Genomic DNA, 13,788 nt, shown 5'->3' with positions numbered 1-13,788 from the left:
GCCGCCAACGCCCTCTCGACCGCCCGTACTTAGATTGCCGTCGCGGATTGGAGTCACAGGCACAATCCCGTCACTGACAGTCAGTCCCGGTCAGTCGTAGTTGCAGTCGCAGCTGCAGTCAGCACAGTTTGTAGCTCAGAGTCAGTCAGTACATAGCAACCATAGCAGCGTACATAGCGGGACTTGTACTTCACCAACAGTGAGGCTAACGTGGATTATTATGGAAGAACTTGTACCACAAACATATACCAGCTTAAAGATAAGTATCTTTCTGTTCTGCTTAAGAACCCTGTTAATACATGAGTGCAGCTTGTGTTGTAGAAAGAGGATGCCATCTACCAAACAACCCCCTGTCCCTGGTGTTCCCCTGGAACAAGACTCTAAACTGTTGACGACAAGAAAAGAATATTAAGAAGGATAAGGGAGAGAGGGTCCCCTGCCTAATCCCACAGGCTGACGTCACTGAATGCAACGAATTCCAGACCCTGAGAAAACCGTTGGATCCACCTCATAGCAGCCCCTGAATTCTTCAGGTAGACCACTGGCCTTAAGGGGCATGTCCAAAGCTGCCTGGTCCAATGAGTCAAAGGTGGTCATATCCGGGGATGCAACAAAGAGAGAATGACAGCATGTAGTGCTCCTGAATCTGAGTCCACTATCCACTCCATTGTCGACTAATATCAGCTAAGCACCAATACACGTATTGCTATGACCTGTTTGTCTTCTTTGTATGTTTTGGGTTGATGTGTGACATCGTCTGTGCAGCTTCTTATTTAAGCTAAGAGGAATCAGCTCGATAATACCGTATAACATCACCTCTATCCCTGAAAATGGCCTCACTTCAGCAACGAAGAGATTCCACAAGTTTTTAATGGTGTGTCATATCCAACTGAAGACAGTCATTAATGTTTAGATCCCATAGAACTATAAAAGTGAGCGTATGTTGATTGCTGTGTTTCGCCAGGTTCTCGACATTGGATTAAGACTGCTTTATTTGGTGGGTAACCCAAAGTGCGATAGGGTGTGTTCGTCAAACCAGAGACGAGTGTGTGCAGCCCTGTGAACACTGATTTTGTCACCTTGGGAGGAGGAAAAGACCAAAATAAATTCACCATGAAGACATAGGAGGAAGGGGAGCCCTTTGTCACCGAGAATGTTGAAATGAACATCCTAGTTCATGTTAATGATAACTTGAATAAGTGGGCAAAAGTCATGCTGCGAAAAGCCGGCCGGTGTGGCCGAGCGGTTCTAGGCGCTCCAGTCTGGAACCGTGCGACCGCTACGGTCGCAGGTTCGAATCCTGCCTCGGGCATGGATGTGTGTGATGTCCTTAGGTTAGTTAGGTTTAAGTAGTTCTAAGTTCTAGGGGACTGATGACCTCAGATGTTGAGTCCCATAGTGCTCAGAGCCATTAGAACCATTTGCTGCGAAAAACGTTCCCAAAACTTCATAAACTTGATAAAATCACCCACAGCCTGAACTTCACCCTACACATATTATCGAAAAACGCATCATTGGGTCGTCGGAGCAGTCAGCTCCTTAGACCACACCACATGACTACAATCAGCTACTGTTCAGGTTCTGTGTCGTTTGGCCCACTGAACACGTGCAAATTTATGACCCGCCATGAGAAATGACTTCTTCGATGTGATCGACTCCAAATGTCCACTGCATTCAATTGTTTCCGCAACGTTCACTAAAAAATTATTGAAGGATGGACCGGCATTGGATCATTTCTTATAGTCAAGTTGGACAGCCCACGTTCATACAACAACACATAAGGTGGCTATATTCAAAGTGAGCTCATGGACACGTCCAAACACGATAGCTCCTTCCTGTCATTCCACCACGTGTCCACGTCGACCCACGCTATTGCACTATTCTTATGCAACCGACTGGTGCATATAGGGTGAAAATTATCTAAATTGACAAACTCTAGAAGTTTGCACGCGACATCAAAACAAATATTTTTATCTGATGTCATGTTTTTCAATGAGTATTTTTGAATCTGTAGAAGTAGTATCTTCTGGATGAAAATTAGTTACACCAAAAACTGTGGGAGGATGTATGGGGCATCGAAAACACTTTTCTAATGTGTTTTTCTGTGAGGTACCATTTTATGAGGACATCAGATGTTAAGTACACAAAACGTAACACAAACAATTTTTGATTCTGTATTACCAAGACGCAAAAATATTAACGTAACACAATTACTTTAATTACAGCAGAGATTAGAAAACGCCTACATTAATTGTAAAAGAACATATGTATTGCAATGTGATTTTTTTTGTTCCATTGTGCTTTATATTAAATGTGAGTGGTTAATAAAGACGCTGCGATGCCTCCTATTTTAATCCGCCGCTCCCATTGGCTGTGGACACCCACCTGAAGATGAAATGCATGTCGTACGCTCAAATATGTAACATGTACACGCGGCACTAATATTTTTATTTGTGTAATAATTGTAAATTTGTTGTTGTCATTCACTGTATTGATGACAAGTACAATAAAAGAGCCTATACGCATCCAGACTTAAAACGCGACGTGCGCATGTGCATGAGGTGCGACACTAGAGCCATCGGAAGTTTCCTGGTGCTGTTGGCTGTGTTGACCTCCAGTTGCATTCAGCCTTGGTAAGAGGCACGTGTGCATTGTGTGAGTCATCCTGCGAAATTTTTGTCAAGCATGTGTTGCCACTTTACATGTTTATTAATAAGATTAGTGTTCTCAAGCAATGAAATGAGAAATGTCCAGTTAACAGATTGGTACTACACACAGATCACAAACTTGCATAATGCATGCATTGCCACTTTAAACGTTTATTAATAAGATTAGGCAATGTTTGTGTTTAAATTTGTGTGAATTCCTAAGGGACCAAACTACTGAGATCATCGGTCCCTACACTTACACACTACTTAAACTAGCGTATGGTAAGAGCAAGACACACACCCATGCCCGAGGGAGGGCGCAATCCGTAACACGGCGCCTGTAACCGCGTGGCCGCCACTCCGCGCAGCTCCAAATAGTTAATTTCTGTTGTTAAAATACTGCAAATGTTGACAGAATCGTTAATAAACGCTTTCAGAAATTTAGCGAAGTTTTTGGTTCCCTGTCAACAAAATCTTGAAACTGAAAAATCGTATTTGGGTAAAATCAACTGTAAGACTGAACATGGTGCTAAAAAAAAAAAAAGACGTTTTCTCATGCAGCTTTAAGGGTTATCATCGCTAACTGCCACGTGGAAATCTGCATTAGAGTCATGCTCAGTACGGCCAAGGACTTCCCTCTTGAGAGGAAAGGAATGATGTGTACTCAACCCGATGAGAATGCTCGAGGACGTATTTCAAAGGGAAGTAACGGTTCCGTGTTGGGAAAGCTGGCCACACTGGCTGAGAGAAGTAATAGTATTCTCCACTCACAATGACATCCGATGTCACCATTGCCAGAGGATGACCCAGAAACTGATGGGTAGTGCGTTACCCATAAGTCTGACGGCATATTTTGTTATCACAAGCACACACTTGAAACGTTCCTCCTACATTGAGGCGACTAAATTCGTGAGATATCGATATGCCCATGTACAGCTGGCGGTAGTACCCCGTACATGGCGTGAAAGGCAAGAGCATTAGGGGAAGCGTCATTTGTACTCAGCTGATTTGTATGAAAAGGTTTCCGACGTCATTATGGCAGTACGACTGGAATTAAAAAATGTTGAACGCGGAATGGTAATTGGAGCAAGACGTATGGGACATTTCACTTCGGAACTCGTTAGGAAATTCAATATTCCGAAATCCACTGTGTCAAGAGTGTGCCGGGAATACCAAATTTCAGGCATTGCATCTCACCACGGGCAATGCAGTGACTGACGGCCTTCACTTAACAACCGAGCGCAGCGGTTTTTGACTACAGTTTATAACACCCAAACGACCCTCTTAAAGTCAATTAAGACAGAATATCGTAATATGAAGTAGGGAAGAGTTATACGACATCTTTGCCGATAAGCTAACACCAAGAAGTTTTGATAACAACAACATTATACATCACTGAGAGTTTTTGTTATGAAAAGAGGAGGAAGAAACCTCAGATTTAATTAATGGACAAATTGCCAAGTGATAATTGCAAATTAATATTTTGAAAGCTAAGTCCAAGGTGATGTTAGTCAGAGATAACTTTTATGTGGAAGAGATTTGTCAGCGCAACGAAGAAATTCAATGCGCCTACAATACTCTTTCACAGAAGAAGTCGCTTGCTGGCTCTCGTCCTGTAAAGACGTGCGAGAACAATTCTTGTCTTAGTTATTGATAGTAAAGAACGCGACGTGATTCACGAACTTCGGAAACTGATTTTCTAAGCAGAGACAGGAACTGATAGACGCGTTTAACCGTGCATAGCGTGTTAATTGAACTTTATTGAAGAAATTAGTGAATATTGGACTTAACTTTCTAATGACTGGAACTAAAAGAAGAGTGGATAGTATATCAAAGAACTACACTCAATTAATCTCGAGTAGGACACAATTACATGACTCCACGAAGATAATACAATTGCGCTGAAGAGTCAAGTTCTCGTAATTGTCAAGAAACTTAATTTTAATAGAACTGACTTTACCAGCCAACTGCGTGTGCGTGTGGTGCGAAAGTTATAAAGTATTTAGTGGCCAAGGAACAATAAACTGTTCGTTCCAAGTGAAATATCAATCGTGGACTACATTATTAAGTGATTTAATCAATGATAGTTAACCAACGACTGTTCAGCAGGGACAATTTAATCTGAATATCAAAATACCTACTTCATTAATTGAAAAGAGAACTTTTGAACATTTTTTTAAGATTACGGCGTAGGTTCACTCAGACGTGATCAAAGAGTATCTGTGGATCTCGCTTCATACAGGTTCAACTACTCCATAGCAACGAGCCAACAACGTACGAGAAGACTGATAATTACAATGTTTCCTCGCAATTGGTGGTGTGTACGATGCGCATGAGATAAGATTTAACAACTACTGCATATCCAGGCAATGAATCATTCAGTCTTAAATCAGAACAAGCTTCCATCGTACGAGTTCGCATTTCTGTCTCCTGTTCACCAACGGGGACCTACGTCATCGCGCATCGTGTCTCAACTCCACTGCGAGAGCTGTGTCAGTAGCAGCTCTACGGCGTCGACAATATCAGCACGCGGTTGGACTGCGGGGACGCCAGACAAGTTGTCAGTGCTTCACAGGCAAGCAACACAGCGCGAAATAACCGCAGAAACCAATATGGGACTGCGGCGAGCGCATCCGTTAGGATAGAGCGGCGAAATTTGATGTTAATGCGCTATGGTAGCAGACAACCGCCGCCAATGCGTTTGCTAACAGCACGACACCGCCTGTGGCGCGTCTTCTGGGCTCGTGACCATATCGACTGGACCCTAGACGACTGGCAAACCGTAGCCTGGTCGTACGAGTCCCGTTTTAAGTTGGTAAGAGCTAATGGTAGGGTTCGAGTGTGGTGCAGACCTCACGAAGCCCTGCAGCCAAGTGCTCAGCAAGGCACTGTGGATGTTGGTAGAAGCTCCGTAATGATGTGGGCTGTGTTTACACGAAATGGACTGGGCCCTCGAGTCCAAGCGAACCGATCATAGACTGCAATTGGTTATGTTCGGCTACCTGGAGACCGTTTTCAGCCAACGACTGAATTTTCATGGATGAAGCTTCATCATATCAGTGGATCACCATTGTTCACGATTGGTTTGAAAAACATTGTGGACAGTTCGAGCCAATAATTCGGCCGCCCATCGAACATTTATGGGCATAATCGAGAGGTCGGTTGGTGCACAAAAGCATGCGCTGGCAGCACTTGCTCACTCATGGACGACTATACAGGGTGAAAAGTATTTAAATCGACAAACTCTGGGAGGTTGTAGGGCACATCAAAACAAATATTTTCCCCCAATGTCATTTTTTCCTATGAGGAGTATTTAAACCGGTGGAGGAAGATTTCTCTGGCAGCAAATTAATTAAACCAGGAAACACTTTTCCATTTTTGTATGACCAAAACACATTAAAACAACCCAATTACAATTACAGTAGATTTTCAATAATGCCTCCATTGACACTTAAACAAAGCTTACACCGTCGGATGATGTTCTGTCTGACACGGGCAAAACATCTAGGAGTACCCTGAATTGGTCCTGCTGCTGCTACTATCCCGGCAACCAGATCCTCTTCTGATGCAACAGATGTTGCGTAAACAAGGTTACGCATCTCTCCCACACAAAAAGTAAAGAGGAGACATAGCTGGGGATCAAGCAGGCCATGTTACAGAACCACCTCTGCCTATCCACGTTGCTGGGAACCGACGCACACGACGACTGAAATGTGCGGGCGGCCCATCATGTTGGAACCACATTCGTTGTCTTGTAGGGAGCGGGACGTCTTCCAGCAATTCTGGCAATGCTCTGGCGAGAAAATTGTAATTTTGCCTGCCATTTAATGGCCTAGGTAGCAGATACGGCCCAATTAAACAGTCCCCAACAACACCGCACTTGATGAGCGCTAGTAACTGTGGGATGTGGATTATCCTCACTCCAAACATGCGAATTGTGCATGTTGAAAACTCCATCACGCCCGAACGTTGCTCCATCGGTAAACAATACAGAGAATGGAAATGTAGGATGCATTTCACACTGTTCGGACGTAACAATTGCTCTCGAAGGACTGTTCTTACATTCGTCTGATTTGTCCGCATGTTACGTGCAGTTGCACGAGTGCTGATTGAAGGAGCCCGCTCCATATGCTGCAAGACAGCTTCCTCAAACTGCGGCGTTCTTACCGTGCGACGGCGTTCCTGTCCAGGTAATCTGCTAATGACCCGGTCTCACGCAGACGTTGGTACACTGCAGCAAAGGTCTTAGGATATTGTTGGTGATAAACCCGCTGTGCAGCTCGTCCGTTGTGGTGTGCTGTGTAGTACGCACCAACCATATCAGTGTACTCACTCCAGGTGTATCGCTCCATTAGAATCAATGCACTACTACACTAGTGGACAGAAATTGCCCACAACTGAAGAGCGTAATACACCCTCTAACAACTGAATATCGTAATACGGCCTTTAACAACTGAATCTACATCTACATCTACATCCATACTCCGCAAGCACGGTGTGTGGCGGAGGGTAACTTGAGTACCTCTATCGGTTCTCCCTTCTATTCCAGTCTCATATAGTTCGTGGAAAGAAGGATTGTCGGTATGCCTCTGTGTGGGCTCTAATCTCACTGATTTTATCCTCATGGTCTCTTCGCGAGATATACATAGAAGGGAGCAATATATGCTTGACTCCTCGGTGAAGGTATGTGCTCGAAACTTCAACAAAAGCCCGTACCGAGCTACTGAGCGTCTCTCCAGCAGAGTCTTCCACTGGAGTTTATCTATCATCTCTGTAACGCTTTCGCGATTACTAAATGATCCTGTAACGAAGCGCGCTGCTCTCCATTGGACCTTCTCTGTCTCTTCTATCAACCCTATCTGGTACGGATCCCACTCTGGTGAGCAGTATTCGAGCAGTGGGCGAACAAGTGTACTGTAACCTACTTCCTTTGTTTTCGGATTGCATTTCCTTAGGATTCTTCCAATGAATCTCAGTCTGGCATCTGCTTTACCGACGATCAACTTTATATGATCATTCCATTTTAAATCACTCCTAATGCGTACTCCCAGATAACTTATGGAATTAACTGCTTCCAGTTGATGCCCTGCTATATTGTAGCTAAATGACAAGGGATCTTTCTTTCTATGTATTCACAGCACATTACACTTGTCTACATCGAGATTCAAATGCCATTCCCTGCACCATGCGTCAATTCGCTGCAGATCCTCCTGCATTTCAGTACAATTTTTCATTGTTGCAACCTCTCGATACTCAGGCCAAAGCAGTATTCCAGGACCTCAATTGGGCCAATCTATGATCTGTTCATTGGGACAAGTTACCAGTAGAGCAGCATGTTGATCCTTTTCTAAGCAACCTTCTCCAGGATGGACGCACGGGATGACAACTGATATGAGTATCATTTCCAAAGGTCTCACAAGAAAGTTGGTGAGACATGGCAAGAGGTGAACAATGGCCCCGTATTCCAGAATCATATCACTAGCAAGTTTTTGAAGCACTACACAATCTTACACACTCAGATCGGAGAGCTACAGCTAAGATGGTCACTGCCAAAATGGTGTGGTCGTGGGTTCAAAGAGATTGCCAGGCATGGGCATGCGCATGTTTAAAATGCCAACAAAACGAGATTGGAAGGTATGTATTCGCACAGATTGCTCAATTTCTGGCACCTGCTGGCAGGTTTTCACATATCGACATGGACACTGTCGGTCCGTTGCAGAGCTCAAAAGGACACAGGTATTTATTAATGATGGTTGAATCACTTTATAAGTCACAATACTCGCCGATATATGGGCAGAGTCAGTGGTAAAAGAACTGGTACACACATGCTTCTTCAGGTTTGGCCTCCCATATGATACCACCACAGATAACAGAAAGCAATTTGAGAGCGTAATACGGCCTCCACCGGTTTAAATAATCCTCATAGGAAAAAAATGACATTAGGGAAAAATATTTGTTTTGATGTCCCCTACAACCTCCCAGAGTTTGTCGGCTTAAATACTTTTCACCCTGTAGAGGCGGCATGGCTCAATATTTGTGCAGGGAACTTGAGTCCACACCATATGGAGTTGCTGCACCACGCCGGATAAAAGGAGGTCAGACACTACAGTAGGAGGTATCCCATGATTTCTGTCACCTCAATGTGGAGCCACCATTTAGAAATTGCATCTTGCACCAAAGCGGTAAGCGCACGCGTTAAGCTTTATTCAGGCTACTTAGGCACCCAGTAACTGATCGGTCAGAGGTGAAGAAAGCCAGTGCTCTTTCCCAAGACAGCTGCTGCAGTTTGGAAAGACGACAAGACGGAGAGCAGAGTGACCTGCAGAGAGCGGCGACAGCAGGTGGTAGGAGGTGGAGACGCTGCCCGCGCTCTCCCCGAACAGCGTCACCCTGCCGGCGTCTCCCCCGAAGGCGGCGATGTTGCTCCGCACCCAGCGCAGGGCCAGGTTCTGGTCCTTGAAGCCGTAGTTGCCCCTGATGACGTCGTCTTCCGTGCTCAGGAATCCTGCCGGTTACGTAAGAGAATTCGACATACAATTCAGCACTTGCCATAGAACTCCACAATCTGCACAAACAGTGTTCTCTAACAATGAAATGGGAGATGTACAGTTAATCCTCCGTCGCTCGCGCTGATGACACTCGTCATCCACATGACTTTCCCGCTCAATTTTGTCTGACAGGGCAAGACTGGAATCGCGCCATTTTCAGTATCTTTCTGCTAACTCTCTAGCAGTTAGCTCCAATCATCGTTGGCTTTCAGTTAAGGAAGATACATTGTTTATGAAACATTTGAAACGTCACAGGTTGAAACGGTACAGTAGTTTCCGCTCTATAAGCAGCAGGTTTCGCTGCTCGCTCGCACCGGGAAATAGAAACAGAGGCGGCTCCGCAGCCAATTTTATTACACGACGCGGCCGGCCGCGGGTGCAACAGAACCCATGTGGACGGGTGGAAAGAAATGTGTCAGGCTTCATAATACGTATTTAAATGTGTCGTGTATTATGCATTTCTTGTGCGTGAATGTGAATCTGCACATGAACTTTCTTAATCCTCCTCACATTTTCCGTAAAGCGTGGCCAAATCTTTGTTGGGAAGTAGTTCTGTAGTATGGTAGTGCCAACCTTACTTCTGGGTAGGGTATCAGAGAGACAGCACAGGCAGGTAAAAGTCAAAGACTTTCCAGTGTCACAAGATTTGGGGTGGAGACGTTGGTCACGCCCAAGTGGTTCGACCATCCCCTCCACCGGGGCCCAGGAAGACTTCCGGGTGCCCGCCATATTCTGAGGAGTGTTACAGAAGACGGGTAAGTGAGCAGACGTGCCCTCAGTGCGTCTGTCTCAATGTTCACGCATGGAAGAGAGGTATTTGAATATTTGTACTAACTCTTTTATTTCCAGCTTCGGATTGTGTAAGGAAATGAATGATCTCGTTAATTTAGGAAATTTGACCCCCTGTGTTAATGTATCTGGTCCCCAGTTTGTCCGTTATCCTCCTCACATAGTGGATGTCCTATGTAAAATATTGGGAGACTTTGGTGGTATACATTTGGCCAACGCAATTCCGTCTTGCCCTTAGAAATGTGCGTGCAGATTAGTATATAATATACCCGAGCTATAAGTTGTAAAATTGTAATATCTGCAAACTGGAACAATTGCTGCAATCGCTGTAAAATCGAGTGATAATGTTTAAAATAAATGGGTAATCAATTGTCATCAATCTTTTAACATACCTTAAAAAATCACAAAGAAGTCAAGTTAAGGGAATTCATTTAAAATAAAAGCTATAGAATGCAGGGACCCACACATCAGCGTGTGAGCCCTCCAGCCCCTTGCCTAGTATCGCACAGAAAGGGCACGCTCTCTAGGTAGCGCTCTCAAGCTCACCTCCCCAGTTATCCGTTGCGCAATTTGGTTCAGGGCTTGACGACATCAACTTTCATCTGGCGTCCCTAGGCAAGGAGGTTAGATGGTAAACTTTCAAGGTTTACGCTTCATTTAACTAACTGATTAATTTCTACATGTTTAATAATTCATTTTACACCGAGAGCGTCCTTTCAATGTTTCGTCTAGCTAATTAACCTCTGGATTCAAGAATGCTTCCGTGTATATTTTTTCTTCTGTTGGTGTCACACCTCCTCTCTCGTCCTTTGATCCCGTGATGTATGTGGATGGATAAACGTAGTTATGCATGGAATATATAATAATCTGGGTTAGTCAAAGATGGTAGCAGTAGGGTAGTTTAGCACCAACATAACAACGTGAGCAGATTCGGCTGAGAGTTCGTGATTCCAAAGATAGTGGGGACGAGCAGGGCAGAGTTTGTGAGGTTGGTTCTCACTGAGATCCTACCCCCACCACCAGTTTTTTTGAACGGTTGGTGGTTGGTCCTGGAACGCGCCATGTTAGGACACTCCAGGGCCGCCGATTGAACAGACGGACGCAGGGGTGCGGTGCTCGTCATGGATGGTGAGAAAAGTTATCCATAATGTTATATCCTAGCCAGTAATGCCAACCGAGCCCGCTGCCAAAAAGGTTGGCAGCATCAAAGTCCGGACGCCGTCCGCATAAGCAGCGCCAGCGATACAGGAAATCGCCGCAAGTCTGCGCGCGCCACCGCTGGCTTCTGGCTTCTTAAGCGCTGGAGTCGCGAGCGCTAGGACAGTTCTGGATTCGCCGCTCAGTTGTAGACTCGCCACCGAATTGTGTACTGCTAGTCAGTTGTGTGTTCATCGCAGCAGAGATGTTGTTTGTCGTCAGCCGACGCTGACCTAGCCGCTCCGACTCGAACTAGACAGTTTTCTGTAGACCATGTTCACCACTGTGTTCTGTATCGTCGTTAATAAAGATAAGTACCGACTTTCATTTAATCCGAGTGTTTGGGTTTTCATCTTTCTGTTCACTGTTCCAGCGGACCGGTCGGCCCGCTATTAAAAGTGTGGCGGTGACTTCGTAGGCCGTTTCTACAGCGAAGTGTTGTCGCTACGAAGGCCGCCACAAAACATAATGTACGTTTTTTGGGGTAACATTGATTATGAAACATGTTCGGGTGTGAATTAATACCGGGAAACGTTCAGCGATATTGTATTTGTAGAAATTTTTCAGATTAATGTGTTTCAACTGACGGACTTGGGCGCGAGGTGATTGAGGGCATGAACCAACGGTTCTTGTTCTTAGGTCAATAGCAGATAGGTTCATTAATGTTTCATTTGTTGCATAGTTTAGTTCTGGATACGAGCAATATAAATTTTCGATGACTAAACGATTTATTTTACTCGTTTCTTTGTTGTCGAACTTGGCCACGTGTTGCCAGCATTCATAACGGTAGTCACTGGATTTGCCTTTCATTAATCATAGCATGATTAATGTGGAGTCATGACGCCTGGGCTGGTTTGCTCACGTTGCATTGCCGTTGCATAATAAGCGGTTTCAACATGAACTTATCCGCATGGTACTGCATGTGCAGTAACACAAGTAATGTTTGAGAGAGTGAAAGGTAATATCCTTCCCTACTCCGCGCGTTAAATAGGTGTGACAAGAACTAAATCGTGTTAAGAGTAACATTCATTTTTACCCATTTTAATCATTAGTAGATGTAACTGGCGACGAAGTGTTGTCTATGTTTCCGGTATGACGAGATGCAAGAGATAGTGAGTGCTTCATGAAGGTTTTGTCATTGAGAGTGGTAGTTTTCTTAAATATAATAGATTTTGTGGTGTCACCGCCAGACACCACACTTGCTAGGTGGTAGCCTTTAAATCGGCCGCGGTCCATTAGTATACGTCGGACCCGCGTGTCGCCACTGTCAGTGATCGCAGACCGAGCGCCACCACACGGCAGGTCTAGAGAGACTTACTAGCACTCGCCCCAGTGGTACAGCCGACGTTCATAGCAATGGTTCACTGACAAATACGCTCTCATTTGCCGAGACGATAGTTAGCATAGCCTTCAGCTACATTTGCTACGACCTAGCAAGGCGCCGTATTCAATTGATAATTAATATTGTGAAGCATGTACCGTAACGACAGATGTTCTACAATTGTGGATTAAAGTTAAGTATTATATCAACTACGTACTTTATTTGCAATTCTCAAGATATTGTCCTGTTCCAGACCTCACGCCAGTCAGCGTGTAATTAAACGCGTGCATTTCGGCCTCCTCTAGAAAAACAGTGTTGGCTTTTCTGCCAACACCAAAAAAAAAAAAAATTTCATGTATGTTTTGTCACAGAGAGTAATAGTTTTCTTAAATATTATCGAAATAAATCAGAATGATTATTGAAATTCTCTCTTAGCGTTATTTAGTATCCTTCATGCATACCACTGAGATAATGACTATATTCTATGAATTTTCAATCCAGGCATATCCACTGTATGCATTATGAACTTCATGCGACTAACTGAATTCATAGTATCAAAAAAAGAAAGTCTTACAGTCCCTAATGTGCACGTGTTGTTCCATGGCCATTCACCGATGATGTGTTATCCGTTGCTTCATTTTAAATTAGAATACTATCTTTTCTAGCGGGTTTGATTACCCATATCTCAATTTATCGGGCCTAATTGAAAGAATTAGACACATAGCGATAGAAATGGGAACCATGGAGCACTGCGTCCGCTTATATTAAAGGGAGATACTTCTTACATGAAAAATAATCAGCATAACAAACTAGGGGTAGACTTTCACATTATTATAGTCTGGAGGACACCAGTCATCCGCGCGAGCTCTGCTGCCTCAATCCGAAACAAAGTAAGTCTGTATTACGTTATTGCTCTCCTAGATTCAGTCGATCTTTCATATCTGCGGAAATTTGGACTTCTTCCGTGGTACCTAGTATTCTCTTTATTTTTAGATTGTGGAAGAAATGTCAAAAGCAAAAAAGTAGAGATCCTAATGTATGGTTGGAATGGTTCAATGAACTGAGTGATGAAGATGCTCACAGCGATAGCGCTGACTCAGAGACTGAGGACTGTGTTCATGAAAGCGGTCATGATTCAGGAACAGAACAAGAAGTGCCAGAGAATGATGAATATGAGTCACAGGAAGAAGTAACTCAAGAGGATGCATTTCTTTTAGCGAAAGATGGAATAACTAAACGGAAGAAAAATAAATATCCTACCATTGTTAGAAGCAGATCTTGTAAT

The 13,788-nt window shown here is 44.1% G+C and overlaps 1 protein-coding gene across 1 annotated transcript in view; it reads right to left on the bottom strand.

Annotated features, from left to right (window-relative positions):
• The window catches only part of LOC126198854 (cholinesterase 1-like), a 178,623-nt gene that overhangs the window by 103,724 nt on the left and 61,111 nt on the right, over positions 1–13,788 (bottom strand). The window contains exon 5 of the mRNA XM_049935442.1: positions 8,968–9,153. Within this exon, the coding sequence (XP_049791399.1) occupies positions 8,968–9,153 (186 nt within the window). The remainder of the gene's footprint in view (positions 1–8,967; positions 9,154–13,788) is intronic.

This window comes from Schistocerca nitens, chromosome 8 (genome assembly GCF_023898315.1).
Source record: "Schistocerca nitens isolate TAMUIC-IGC-003100 chromosome 8, iqSchNite1.1, whole genome shotgun sequence".
NCBI lineage: Eukaryota > Metazoa > Arthropoda > Insecta > Orthoptera > Acrididae > Schistocerca > Schistocerca nitens.
This window is presented reverse-complemented; position numbering and strand designations above follow the sequence as displayed.